Consider the following 12,543-nt stretch of genomic DNA (forward strand, 5'->3'; position numbering starts at 1 on the left):
CTGCAAGTCTGTAGTGTAAAAAAAAAAAAAAATGGGGTGCAGAGTTTATTTTGGGGCATTTTTTAAATACGTGCTTATTTATTTATAATAAGCATGCCCATGAACTTAAGACTCTTCATACATCTGTCTGCCTCCTCCTGGGACTGTTTACCCCATTCCTCTTGATGAGTGCTTGCCTGCTATTCAGATGAGAAAAACTTTGTGGAAGAGTGGGTGTGAGGAGAAAGGCAAGAGTCTAGTAGCAGTGTTGGCCCCAGACCTGAGCATATGAATTCAAGCCCTTATAAACCTCCTAGACAACACAAGGCAAGAAACCATCGAAACTGGTGGTGTTATTCATCCCTGTTTCATACTGCCCACTCACCCTAAGAGAACAAGCTAAAAAGAAAGGAGAAGAAAAACCAGGGAGTGAATATATGGAATACATAGCCAGTGAAATATACCCAGTATTATTGTAGATAGCTTAATTTTTAGAATAACTGTCTAGGAGTGGGTGTTGTGGCACAATGTGTTAAGCCACAGATCCTGTATTAGTGTGCCTGAGAAGCAGCACATGCTAGCCACAGTACTGGCTGGCTTCAGCCCTGCTATTACAGTCATTTGGGGGAGTGAACCAGTAGATGGGAGTTATCTGTCTCTTTTTCCTCTGTGAGGCAGCAGTGATTATGGGAGTAGAGGAACTTCAAGACAACACTGAGTGCATTAAATAAATATAAATTTTATTAAAAACACTCACATAGCGTTATCAGGAATGATATAATAATAAACAGCTTTCAAATAACCTGCATTCATAACATTACAATACTTACATTATTTATAACCATCATTGGATTTTATAAACAAACCAAATAGCTCATGAAAATGAAATGAAACTAAGTTAAAAAAATAAAGCATAGAAAATGCACACAGAAGTTCATTATCTTAGTGTCAAACTGCAAAGTTTCCTACACAAGTTAACCACTAGCTTTAGAAGTGAACTGTACACCACTGTGCGTCAATCAGGATGAAAAATTCATTCAAGTAAAGTTGACACCACTCAGAAGCATTTTCAAGTATGGCTATATAGTCAACCTGATATTCCTATACAAGCAAACTGTAGATCTGCTTTCCATTCATTCTAACTGAGGCAGGTTGGATATATACAATTACAGATGTGATATTTACAATCTTCTCTCTTCTTTCCTACCTAACCTCTCCCAACTCCCCAGATTACACTTCTCGCTCTTGCTGGCTAGCAGTTTGACAAATGACAGTGGGATGATGTAGACACCAAATATTCATTAGGGATGGCTGACTCAGTATCGCCAAATGCACAGAGTAACCCATTGCTTTGGATTAGGTAATTGGAAAATATTAAAAACTCAAAAGGCCTCCTTTGATTAAGAATTGATTTGAAATGCTACTAAGCAAAAATGTACTTAAACGTAATTGTACAGTCTATTGCACACCATACCTCAAAAGTGTTTTGCCTGTTTAGAGAAGTCCTTGGGGGAATATTTACCTGTATTGGTAACAGGATCAAAAAAAGCTTTATTTAGAGAATTAAAACACTGGCCGACAGCCACTTGCCATGCTCCTACCTTACAGTTTTCCCTTTTATCAACTCAGTGCATTCTGTTATCATTAATGTTTTTGTCCTGCTTGACACAGTCAAAAGATTCCCCAAACTTTTAAAATGCTTTTTACAATAAAAAGAGCCAACAAATTTACAAAATTAGTTTTAGTTCCATCAGTACAAATATAAGTGAAATAGGAGGGATTCAAAATAAAAGGGTGAAATCCCTGAAAAAGAATATATTTATTAACCTACAACAATTTTACATAAACACAGGTGACGTGTTGGCATAAGGAGAACATGAGCTGAAATATCCCTGAATTTTTAGAACAAAAAGGTTGAAGTTCAAGTTACACTTGCTAAGAAATCAAGTACTGAAAAAAGTATGCTTTCTTAATAATTAAAAATAAAAAAAGACTTGGAAAGAAGCGATGGTACACAATGCTCTAAGCTTTCACTCTCAGTTCACTCTCCTATTGCCAAACTAGTGTTGAGGTATATGACAAGTAGGAACATCACTCAAACCTTTTATGAATTCTTAGCTCACATTATGATATATTTGTAGCAGGCTGAGTAGCACCATCAGGATCTGAATTCTGCTTCAATCTCATAATATATATGTATATATTTAATTTTTTTTACAGTACTAAAATACTAAAGCATTGCGTTAAAAAAAGTTTTGTTTACAATTTAATTTACTATACATCTCTTTCACTTCTTTATACAAATTAATGATTTAAAACCACCACAGCAAACCAGCTGCCTGTTTTTTGTTTCTTTTAAACCAACAGATTCACATGGAACTAACCCTGTTTATTCATCTTATGCAGGCATCAGTCCGCTCAATCTTTCTGGTAAAGAGGACACTTAAGCTAAGAAATGACAATATCACAATGTACATAATTATCAACACAAAGGCAGACTGCCATCCGGCTCTGGGAAGAGCACGCAGATCCATGAAATGGCACAGGCTTACATGAACAAGTTCTGAGTCTGTAGCATGCGGCTAATTATGACCTGCAGATGATACAAAATTCTGAAAACTGTACATATTTGAGCAATGAACTTGTCATACAATTTTGTATAAAACTGTTTTACAGTATAGCATGTGAGATGAGCACCAGAAAACATGTTTTGTGGACTAATGTATTCCCTCGAATCCAGTAAGCCCCACTGTGGATTTAAGTGGCTGTGTTAAAAATGGACATGTTGCTCATCAGCAGATGCACGGCTAAAAGCAAAAATTTTTAAAAGCTTTGTTTCATTAAAAAAATCAACTTTGCATTCTAAAATGAAAGTAAACTTCTTAAAAAAAGTCTCAGTACCTTAGCATTGTTCAAGTTGTCAAAGCTTAGGTAGACAAAGTGCGTCTAAAACACCATTTAAAATATTTATACACTTTATATTTGTACATGTGTGTGCACATACACATGTGTGCATATATGTACATAGATACGTTTATTGTCCTACAAGGACTTCACTGGATGAGCAAAATCCAGAGGCCTTTAAAATGTCCACATTTTTACAAACTAAGCTTGTGTAAGAATAGGTAATTATGATAAAAATTTGAATGAAAAGGTATCCCCTTTTATTCAAGGGCATTGGAGTACACTGATAGCATCTTGATGATATAAAGGCATTAAATTTTCAACTGTTAGACACCATTTTCTTAGCACCATTTCTTAGCACATCCAAACAAATTCAGTGTTTTGCTGCTATTCATTTATGCTTCCTGCAACTATTTTGATAAATAAAATATTAAGATTACAGTAAAAACTGCATGTTAAAAAGCCATAATTCCAGTATTTCAGTACATCATATATTCAGCACCAGATGGTATTGTAATATTCCTGCAACTGTAATACTACAGTACTTGTGTTCCATGACTATGCAAACTTGATGTTATTAAAAGTGGTCACAGATGTGTGGCGTAGTAAGGGGGGAAAAAATCACATTTACATCTCCTCCCATCCCATAATAGAACCAGTGTTAAAAATGTAAATTGTGGAACACCTTCTTCCCCACCATCTTTTTGCATAGAATGCTTTGGTCTTTTCCCTAGACACCATCTGTGAGCACTTGGGCAAATGAAGTGCTGTGGTAAGAACCCTCTTGTGTTGCTGGGAGCTAGAGGTTTTCCCACCACGTTTGTCAGGAATACTGTGACCTCTCCCCACTGCCCACATCACGAGAACGCCACCTTGGACAGGTTGGTTGTGGTCTTTTCAAATGAGGTAACCGACCAAAGGGCCTGCATCATATGTATCTGTTATAAGGCCCGGTGACGCGTGTGAAGGCATACGGGGATGTAGTTATGGTGGAGTCTGTGGTCGCGGACATGGTCCTTTCAGCAAGGGACCTGAAGAAGCGCAGGTAAGTGCGCTCGGAAGGTTCCTGTGGCTCAGTGGGCTCCCGTTTGCCTTTTTTGCCGTGGGTTTTCTGAGGCACGTAGTCCGGGCCGTACTTCTCACACTCTTCCTCTTTCTCACGGGCTTTTTCGGCCATTTTGGCTTCCCAGAGAGCCAAGCCGTGTTTTGGCTCATTCATGCTCTTATGCTGATAAAAGACAAGTGAGACCCTGGAGGGGTGGTTCCTGTTGGGATCTGTTAAAGGGGTGGTGGCATGAAGCTCACGCTTTGCACACTCGATGAGAACAGACCCATGAGCAGGGGCCACTGCCACTCCCCCAATGTCAGGATCCAGAAAGTTCTGCTCACTGTCTGACCAGACCTCATCATTTTCTCCAGCAGCAGGAGCCACGGCCTGGACTGGCGCCGCAATCTGCTTTTCCTGACTGTTAGCATCGCTCAGTTTGTGTAGGCTGCCGGGAACAGACGGTGATCTATGGTGACTCAACCCCGGAAGCATCTTAGGTAGCCCATTAGCAGTGTGGGAAAGAGCGTCATTCTCCTTGTTCTGGAGATGGAGGGCGTGCAGAGAGCTGTCCAAAATGCCTGGAGCTACGCCGTAGTTATGGATGATGTGAGAAGATGGATGATGGTCTCCATTTTTATACTCTGCATTTGGGTTGTTCAGATTGGGTGGTAGTCTAGAGATGCTGCCCATGAAGTGGCCATCCATTTCATGAGTGGAGTAAGGAGGAAATGTCCCAACGTGGTGAGCATTTGGTCTAGTGGTACAACTGCTGAAAGCATCTCCCTGCATATTTTGGTTGCCATAACCCAAGTACTTGGATGTATAATTCTGGCTGTTTCCAAACCTTGTCTGGTAAAGCGTGTGGATGGGTGGTAGGTTGAGCTTAGAGAGAGGGTCTTGGCTTGGATACCTGTATAGATCCATCGGATGAGACTGGGGAGAATAGGAGCCCAGATATGGAGAGCAGTTGTCCATGGATACATTTCCGTTGCATTGAAAGGATGGATATTGATTATTTTGATTCAATAGGCCAGGGTAGGGGTTCATGGGATTAGAATATGAACCTGCAGTTTGGGATGAGGTGGAATAAAGGTTCATAGTGTTGGCGCCTCCATAAATATCTGAAGTGTGTGAAGATCCTGGGTGAGGACTCACTGGATTGAGCCGTCTCATGTACACATTTGTGGACCCGGAAGAAGAGTAGGAGTTGGTGGCCTCTGATGGAGAGTTGCTAGTCCAGGCATGATGTGGTGGTGGCTGCTGCTGCTGCTGCAGCTGGGGCTGCGGCTGCGGCTGGGGCTGCGGCTGGGGCTGCGGCTGGGGCTGGGGCTGGGGCTGCTTTTGTTGTTGGGGCTGGGACTGTGGGATGACTGGTCCTGAAAGTCGCAGAAGTTCTGGGAATAGGGCAAGAAAGAACAACAGATATGTTTACTGATTCTTATATGAAGGCTGGTGAGGGTTCTTACATGTATATGAGAAACACCCCCAGGATTATTCACTACTATTTAAGTAAGGAAGGACAAGATCCACGTCGGGGTGCTCATGGCTGTCCAGCAGAATTGTTTTGTGATCAAAGCTTTAGAAATAAAGCTCCCAGGTCAGTGAAAAAAGTAATAAATATGCGAAGCCATACCACTAAGAACACCACGTTGCCTAGAGCTTTGTCAGAAATGCTGCACCCTCACACCCCATCTCCCCGCCTTCCTCAAGCAAAGTTTCTGCAACACCACCTTCCAGTGCCTCCGCGACTCGCTGCAGACTGATTCACAGAGCAACAGCCACAAGGTAATGATCAGTGTGTGGCCCCTCCCCATTCCCAATGCTGAGTTCCTAGAGAAGGGACTGTAACATATTTAATACTATTTCACCACAGCCTGGAGTGAATAGAATGTTATAAAATTCAAATCAAGTGACATAGATGTTATGGATGACTTAGTAATGTTAAAAGTGATATTCATTTCAGCATAAAAATCTGCAACCTTAATGCCAGAGCAAGCTTTCTAGAAACGAGTAGTGTGCACTGTGGTGAGTGCTGGTTCGAGTCGCAGCTACTACACTTTTAAAAAAAGTTTAATTTTTAAAGATTTATTTTATTTATTTGAAAAACAGAGTTACACAGAGAGGTTTTCTATTTGCTGGTTCACTCCCCAATTGGCTGCAATGGCTGGAGCTGCACCAATCCAAAGCCCAGACCTTCTTCTGGGTCTCCCAGGTGGGTACAGGGCAACAAGAACTTGGGCCATCTTCTACTGCATTCCCAGGCCATCGTAGAGAGCTGGATCAGAAGAGGAACAGCCGGGACTAGAACCAGCACCCATTTGGGATGCCAGCACTTGAGGCCAGGGCTTTAACCCACTGTGCCACAGCCCTGGCCCTTGCAGCTACTCTGCTTCTAATTTAGCTCCTTCTTTATGTGCCTGGGAAGCAACAGATGATGGCTCAGGTTCCTGGCTCCTGGATTCCACTATTGCAGCCATTTGGATTGTGAAGCTACAGATGGACAATCTTTCAAATCCACCAATGCAATGTAAGATGTTTTCCATACAGGAAAACATAGATTTTACAGCGAACCTATAAGCAATATCAAGTAGTGAACAGGATATACTGCTCTTGGTGTGTGTGACTCAGTCAAAAAAAGTTGTTAGGATGTTTAAAAAAAATCAGCATCTAACAGCAAAGAAATTTGAATTTAAAGCAATGAAACTGGCATGCTAAACTTAAAAGATACATTTTTTGTCAATAGAAGTATCCAAAATTTGGAATTCTATACAGTGCTAAAGATGGACATAAAGCAAGAAGTATTGAAGAAAAATATTAACCTAGCATTGATAAATAATGCTCCACCTATTACTACAGGTGTAATCTGTCTTAATGGGTATATAGAACAGGTACATGCAGTCCCATTCTCATCTGCCTGTCTTCCATAAATCACACTTCCAGACTTATTTCAATAGGTAGTAGGATTCTTGTCCTTCATCCAGTATTCTCTTACTAATGTCCAGTTGACTCACTGCATGCAAACAACTGTAGGGGAAAAAAGGCATCTGTACTGTAGATATAGTTTATATACAAATGGTATGTAAAGAACCTGAGCACTGGGGGTCTTGGAACAAATCCCCCTCAGATACTGAGAGATGATTGTACTGATTATTTTCTATTTTGGAAGAATTCACTGGCAGTATTTTTACTGCATCTTAGCATTGCTACCACCAAAATTTAAGGTCGTCTCATCTCACTCTTGGTATATTGAGTTTGTCTCCAAACTTAGTCTGTCAATGGCTGGGAGGTAGTGCAGATATCAGTAATTTTACCATGTCACTTACCTATTTTTAAAAAATAAACTTTATTATAGATTATATTTGGTGCAGCATCTCATTACCATGTCTGAGAGCAAAGCCAGACACTCGTTACTTGAAGACTGCTAAAGAACTAGCACTATGACTGAAGCAGCCTTCCATATTAACAATGGCCATTTTTAACCATCACACAACACCTCTAACACTCTGCTTCACGTTATACTTACCTGCCAACTGCTTAGTCTGGCTTGCATTTTCAGTCTGTTTTGTACGTGATGAGGCTGACTTTTCCTTTTCATTCTTGTTTGAGCTGTTCTCCAGAGCGGAAAGCTTTTCAGCCGCAGCTTTCTTGGCTTCGAGTTTCCTTTGCCGGCAGGTCTTGACGGGCTCTGCTAACATCCTGACTTTCCGCCGAAAAGAAGTCAGAACCTCGATGGCACCATTGCGCTTCTTCTCCTCCTGAGCCTCTACACTCCCAAACTCATCCACATCAGAGATTTTGTATAATGGCAGAACGTGGAGCTGCTCATCATCAGGTTTTGCTCCAATTTCTCGATTGTCTTCTTTAGTGAGCGTGCACACCTGGTAGGGAAATAAGATTTCAAAATGGGTCAAGGTATTTTTCTCACTCAGTATTCAGATTTCCACTGGTAGCCCAGATGGGCTATTTCTATCTTATTGCTAAGTCAACTTTTCGTTGTTTCTTCCTTTCTTTTCTTTCTCTGTGTGCTGTTACTATTTCTCTCCATAATTCAGAAAGGAATACCACCACTCACAAGCAGTTGCTCTGAAAAGGAAGAGAAAGAGCTATTTCTGTTGTCTTTGATGATAATGCCATTCTTTTTAAAGTCACCATCATAATGACTTAGAACATTAGTATTTCGTGTATTTGATCAATGGTCAAAATATCCAGGAAAGCACAAGGTTTCTTCCAGTGAATTCATCTCACCATCAAATAGAATGTGATCATGACAAATAATTTATGCCAAGATGGTATTAGAATGAATGTCACCTTTTAACAAGAAGTCTTCCAAATTCAGGTCCTGTTATCTTTTTCTAGCATGTATTTGTCTAATCAATTTTTCCATTTTATCTTATAGACCCATTCCCCTTGATTCTAATCATCTTTCTCATCTCTCCAATTGCCACCCCCTTGCAGGCAGGCAGTGGAGTCAGGAACAGACCTTCAGCTAGTAGTTTTTGGTTCCACTTGCCAGAATCCAGCACAAACTTATAAGCAGCAGTTGCTCAGTGCATGGCCTGAGATGATTTAGAGGTTCATGTGATTGAGAGGTCAGCAAACCAGATGGGACCTTGGCCTATGAAAAACCTAAAACATTTAGTATCTTCCAGTATCTCATCTAGATCATTAAACTAACATCTTTGCTTCAATAAAAACTCCACACTAGCTTCTTTAAATGACCTTGGCTATCGTCTACTGCCTCCCTAAAATTTTTTTCCTATTCTAGAATGTAATTTTAATGACTGTAGTCTGTTTTAAGCATTACTGGCCATCTTCAATAAACTTATTTGTGTTAATTTATAATTTCTTCACCTGACCTTTTTTGTCCTTTATTTCTGCTCTGGGCCACCACTGTACACACACAAGGCAGCACTATGAAAGCTTGGATGGAACCCTGCTCCACTGGAGGGCCTTACTCATTTCCTCCCTCTCTCAATAAAGTTCAATTACAAGACCTAGCCCATTGTGATATGCAAGCAACATGGGCTGTTTTGCATTATGAACTTTCTGTGACAATGACAACACATTTTTCATCTGCTACTTTGGCTTAACTGATTGTAACTAACCTGGTATCTGACATAGAATTTTGACTGTCATAACCAGCAATGCATAGTCACTGGTTTAGATTAGCACTAGAAATTTTCATTATTCTCATTTATGCTGAAAACACTATTGTCCCTCATCACCTACAACAAACATGCTAGTCTAACCGGATGCTTACTTGCAGCTTTTTACTCTTCAATTGGAGGTGCCACTAAGCTGCCTCAGCCCCACTTACCACAGTGCTGCCATTATGCATGTTGTGCAAGTCTCTGTGGGCGTGAGCACAGAAGTCCAAACATGCAGTGACCCCTGAGAATGGGCGGCCTTCCTTCAGACCAAGACGGCATTCTGGTGCTCTATGTTCATACTCAATCTGAAAAATAAAACAATATATTAAGGTACATTTTTAAAGATTGATTTATTTGCAAGTGTTACAGAGGGAAAGGGAACAGGAGAGAGAGAAGTCTTGGCTGCAACAACCTGGTCCGGGCCAAGCTGAAGCAAGGAACCAGGAAACCCATTTCAGTCTCCCACATAGGCCACGAGAACCCAAGCACTTGGGTCATCTTCTACTGCTTTCCCAGGCATGTGAGCAGGGAAATGGCGCTCATGTGATATGCTGGAATTGCAGGCAGCAGCTTAACCTGCTATGCCACAATTCCAGCCCCTAGAAATGTTTATACTTAACATCCAGAAATGTTTTACACTTTACATTGAGAAACATAATGGAATGAAATACATCAAATATCTTTACATAAATTATTTTAGTGTTGCTTAGGTATAATTGACAAACATTGAACAGCAAATATGAGAATACTTCAAAAAGTTCTTGGAAAAAGGAATTAAAGGTACCTTTACCACAAGGAAAATAAAGCATAGAACTATGAGACACCTGCAAATTTCCTCATGTGCCTTATATAACAAATCAGTTATAACTGATTTGTCCCACTGTGTTCCAAGACAACTACTGATCTATAGTTTTGTCTAGAATTTCATATAAATGAACCCATTTAGAGTTTTTCAAATTTTCAAATTTTCTTAAATTATTCATTTACTTGAAAGAGTTTCATAGAGGAAGAGAGACAGAGATCTTGCGTCTACTGGTTCACTCCCCAAAATGGCCATAACAGCCAGTGCTGGGACAGGCTGAAGCCAGGCGTGTGGAGTATCATCCCAGTCTCTCAGGTAGGTGTGGGAAACCAAGCACTTGGGCCATCCTCTGCTGCTTTCCCAGGCACATTAGCAGGGAGCTGGATTGGAAATGGAGCAGCCAGGTGTTGAACTGGCACCCATATGGGATGCTGGCATTGCAGGCAGAGGCTTAACCTATGCTACAGCACTGGCCCCTGGAGTTAACTTTGTATATGTAGTGTGAGGCTAAAGATCAAGATTTTATTCAAATATGACTATTATCCTCTTATAATTGACTTCTTTGGTTGAAAATAGACTATATAAGTGAGAGACATTTATGGACTGCCAGGTCTTCAAAATAAAGCAAGATAAGCCCTTAAATGCTTCTGTTCCCTTATATATTTACTACGTAGATATGTATAAAACTCGGGAATATCTCATCTGCTGGTTCAGAGCCAAGAATTTAATCTGTGTCTCCCACAGCTGGGCAGGAACTTAACTATTTGAGCCATTACCTGCTGCCTCCCAAGGTACATATGAGCAGGAAGCTGAAATCAGAAGTGGAAGAGAGCCTGAACCTATGCTCTAACTCTCTGCAACTAACAAGAGAAAAGAAGATAGTTTGGTTGCTCAAGGTTCAAGGTGTTTAAAATAGATTAAATTACTCCTAGACATAATGATTGTGTGGAAAGTATATACAAGCAGTCTAAGAATGAAAGTAGTAAATAGAACATGACAGCTTTGTTTTCAGCCTCTTTCCCCAAGTAAAGCCATTTGACTAATACCTATAAAAAACGTATACAGAACATGGTGAAACAAATTTAGCAACAGAGACAATTTTCTTCTTTCTATACTGTGACATATTGCATTATTTTTTGCCCACAATTACACTTTTACAAAAGTACAAAGACATTCCTAAGGGCCGGTGTTGGGGCATAGGGAGTTCAGACACCACCCAGCTCCCTAGGAGCTGGGAAAGCAACCAATGACATATAAATAAAGCAGGATAAGCCCTTAAATGCTTCTGTGCCCTTATATATTTACTATGTAGATATATATAAAACTCAGGAATATCTCATCTGCTGGTTGCATAGTCCGCTGACCCAGATCAATAATACACACCTTTCGGGCTGGCACTGTGCCTTAGATTGGTTAAACTGCCACCTGCAGGGCCAGCATCCCATATGAGCTGCTCCACTTCCAATCTAGCTCCCTGCTAATGTACCTGGGAAAGCAGCAGAGAATGGCCCAAGTCCTTGGACCCCTGCCTCAACATGGGAGACCTACATGAGGCTCCTGGCTCCTGGCTTCATGTTGGCCCAGGTCCGGCCATTGTGGCCATTTGGGGAATGATCCAGCAGATGGAAGATTTTTTTTTTTCTCGTTCTCGTTTAAAAAAAAAAAAAAAGCAACATATGAGCAAAATTGACATTTTGAGAACTGATTAATTTATAGCCCTTGCCTCTACTGTTGAAGAACAGTGTTTTCTTTCTATTTGTTGAATTCTCTTAGTGGAGAGTTAATCTTATACTTTCAGTTTATTTTGTAATCATATCACTAAAAATTAAATGCTCCTAAATCTGTATATATGAAATACAAGAAAGTTCTTTACCTTATAAAAAGGTGTAAATTCAGAGGAAACAGAGTAGGTAAATTATTTAGGATTAGTCCTGTGTATAGTTCTTTAATATTATCAAGAATTGACAATGTTTATTACACATTCCCATACCTACTACAATGGCATATTCTGCTAGGATTCCTCCCCAATGATGAGTCTTCACTGTTTGTCCATGCACTACTTCCCTGAAATCTTTAACCTCTCCTACCCATTTCTCCTTGCTGAGCACTTGGCCACTGGCTTCTCATCCTCTGCTCACACCCAAATGCTGAAGGATCCAGAATCCTATCCTGAATTCTCTTTCCCCTTTATAATCTCTACTAGTTTTTATGCTAGCCAGCATGCTTTTTTCTCCATCTAATTAAACTTGATGCATGTCAAACACAAAATCTACCTTCTTCACCCTTTCCTAAACCTTATTTATACATGATAACTGACACTAGTTTAAAAAGTAAAGACAAAGGGGCTGGCAATGTGGCATAGTCAGCTAACCCTCTGCCTACAGTGGCAGCATCCCATATGGGCACTGGTTTGTATTCCTGCTGCTCCTCTTCTGATCCAGCTCTCTGCTACGGCCCAGGAAAGCAGAAGAAGATGGCCCAAGTCCTTGGGCCCCTGCACCTACTTGGGAGACCTGTTGGGAAACCTGAAGCAAGTTCCTGGCTTTGGATGGACCCAGCTCCAGCCATTGCTGCCTTTTGGGGAGTGAACCAGCTGATGGAAGACCTCTCTCTGTGTAACTCTACGTAACTCTAGGTCTCAAATAAAACAAACAAAAAAA

General features: G+C 40.7%; 1 protein-coding gene across 9 annotated transcripts in view; it reads right to left on the minus strand.

The window, feature by feature from the left end:
* Window positions 1–698: 698 nt before the first annotated feature.
* The window catches only part of TET2 (tet methylcytosine dioxygenase 2), a 90,457-nt gene continuing 78,612 nt past the window's right edge, over window positions 699–12,543 (minus strand). For 5 of the 9 annotated variants that reach the window (XR_016212342.1, XM_089302989.1, XM_002717196.6 and 2 more), the window contains 3 exons: window positions 9,249–9,386; window positions 7,455–7,809; window positions 699–5,325 (listed from right to left, as the gene is read on the minus strand). Coding sequence is in view for 4 of the 9 variants with exons in the window: in XM_089302989.1 (XP_089159115.1) it covers window positions 3,812–5,325; window positions 7,455–7,809; window positions 9,249–9,386 (2,007 nt within the window). In the remaining 5 variants the exon portion in view is untranslated. Of the gene's footprint in view, window positions 5,326–7,454; window positions 7,810–9,248; window positions 9,387–12,543 lie in introns of those variants that run through there. The other 4 variants (XR_016212345.1, XR_016212344.1, XR_016212343.1 and 1 more) reach the window with 1 other exon arrangement.

The sequence above is a fragment of the Oryctolagus cuniculus genome, chromosome 8 (assembly GCF_051225735.1).
Source record: "Oryctolagus cuniculus isolate XC-2025 breed Fujian yellow rabbit chromosome 8, ASM5122573v1, whole genome shotgun sequence".
Classification (NCBI taxonomy): domain Eukaryota; kingdom Metazoa; phylum Chordata; class Mammalia; order Lagomorpha; family Leporidae; genus Oryctolagus; species Oryctolagus cuniculus.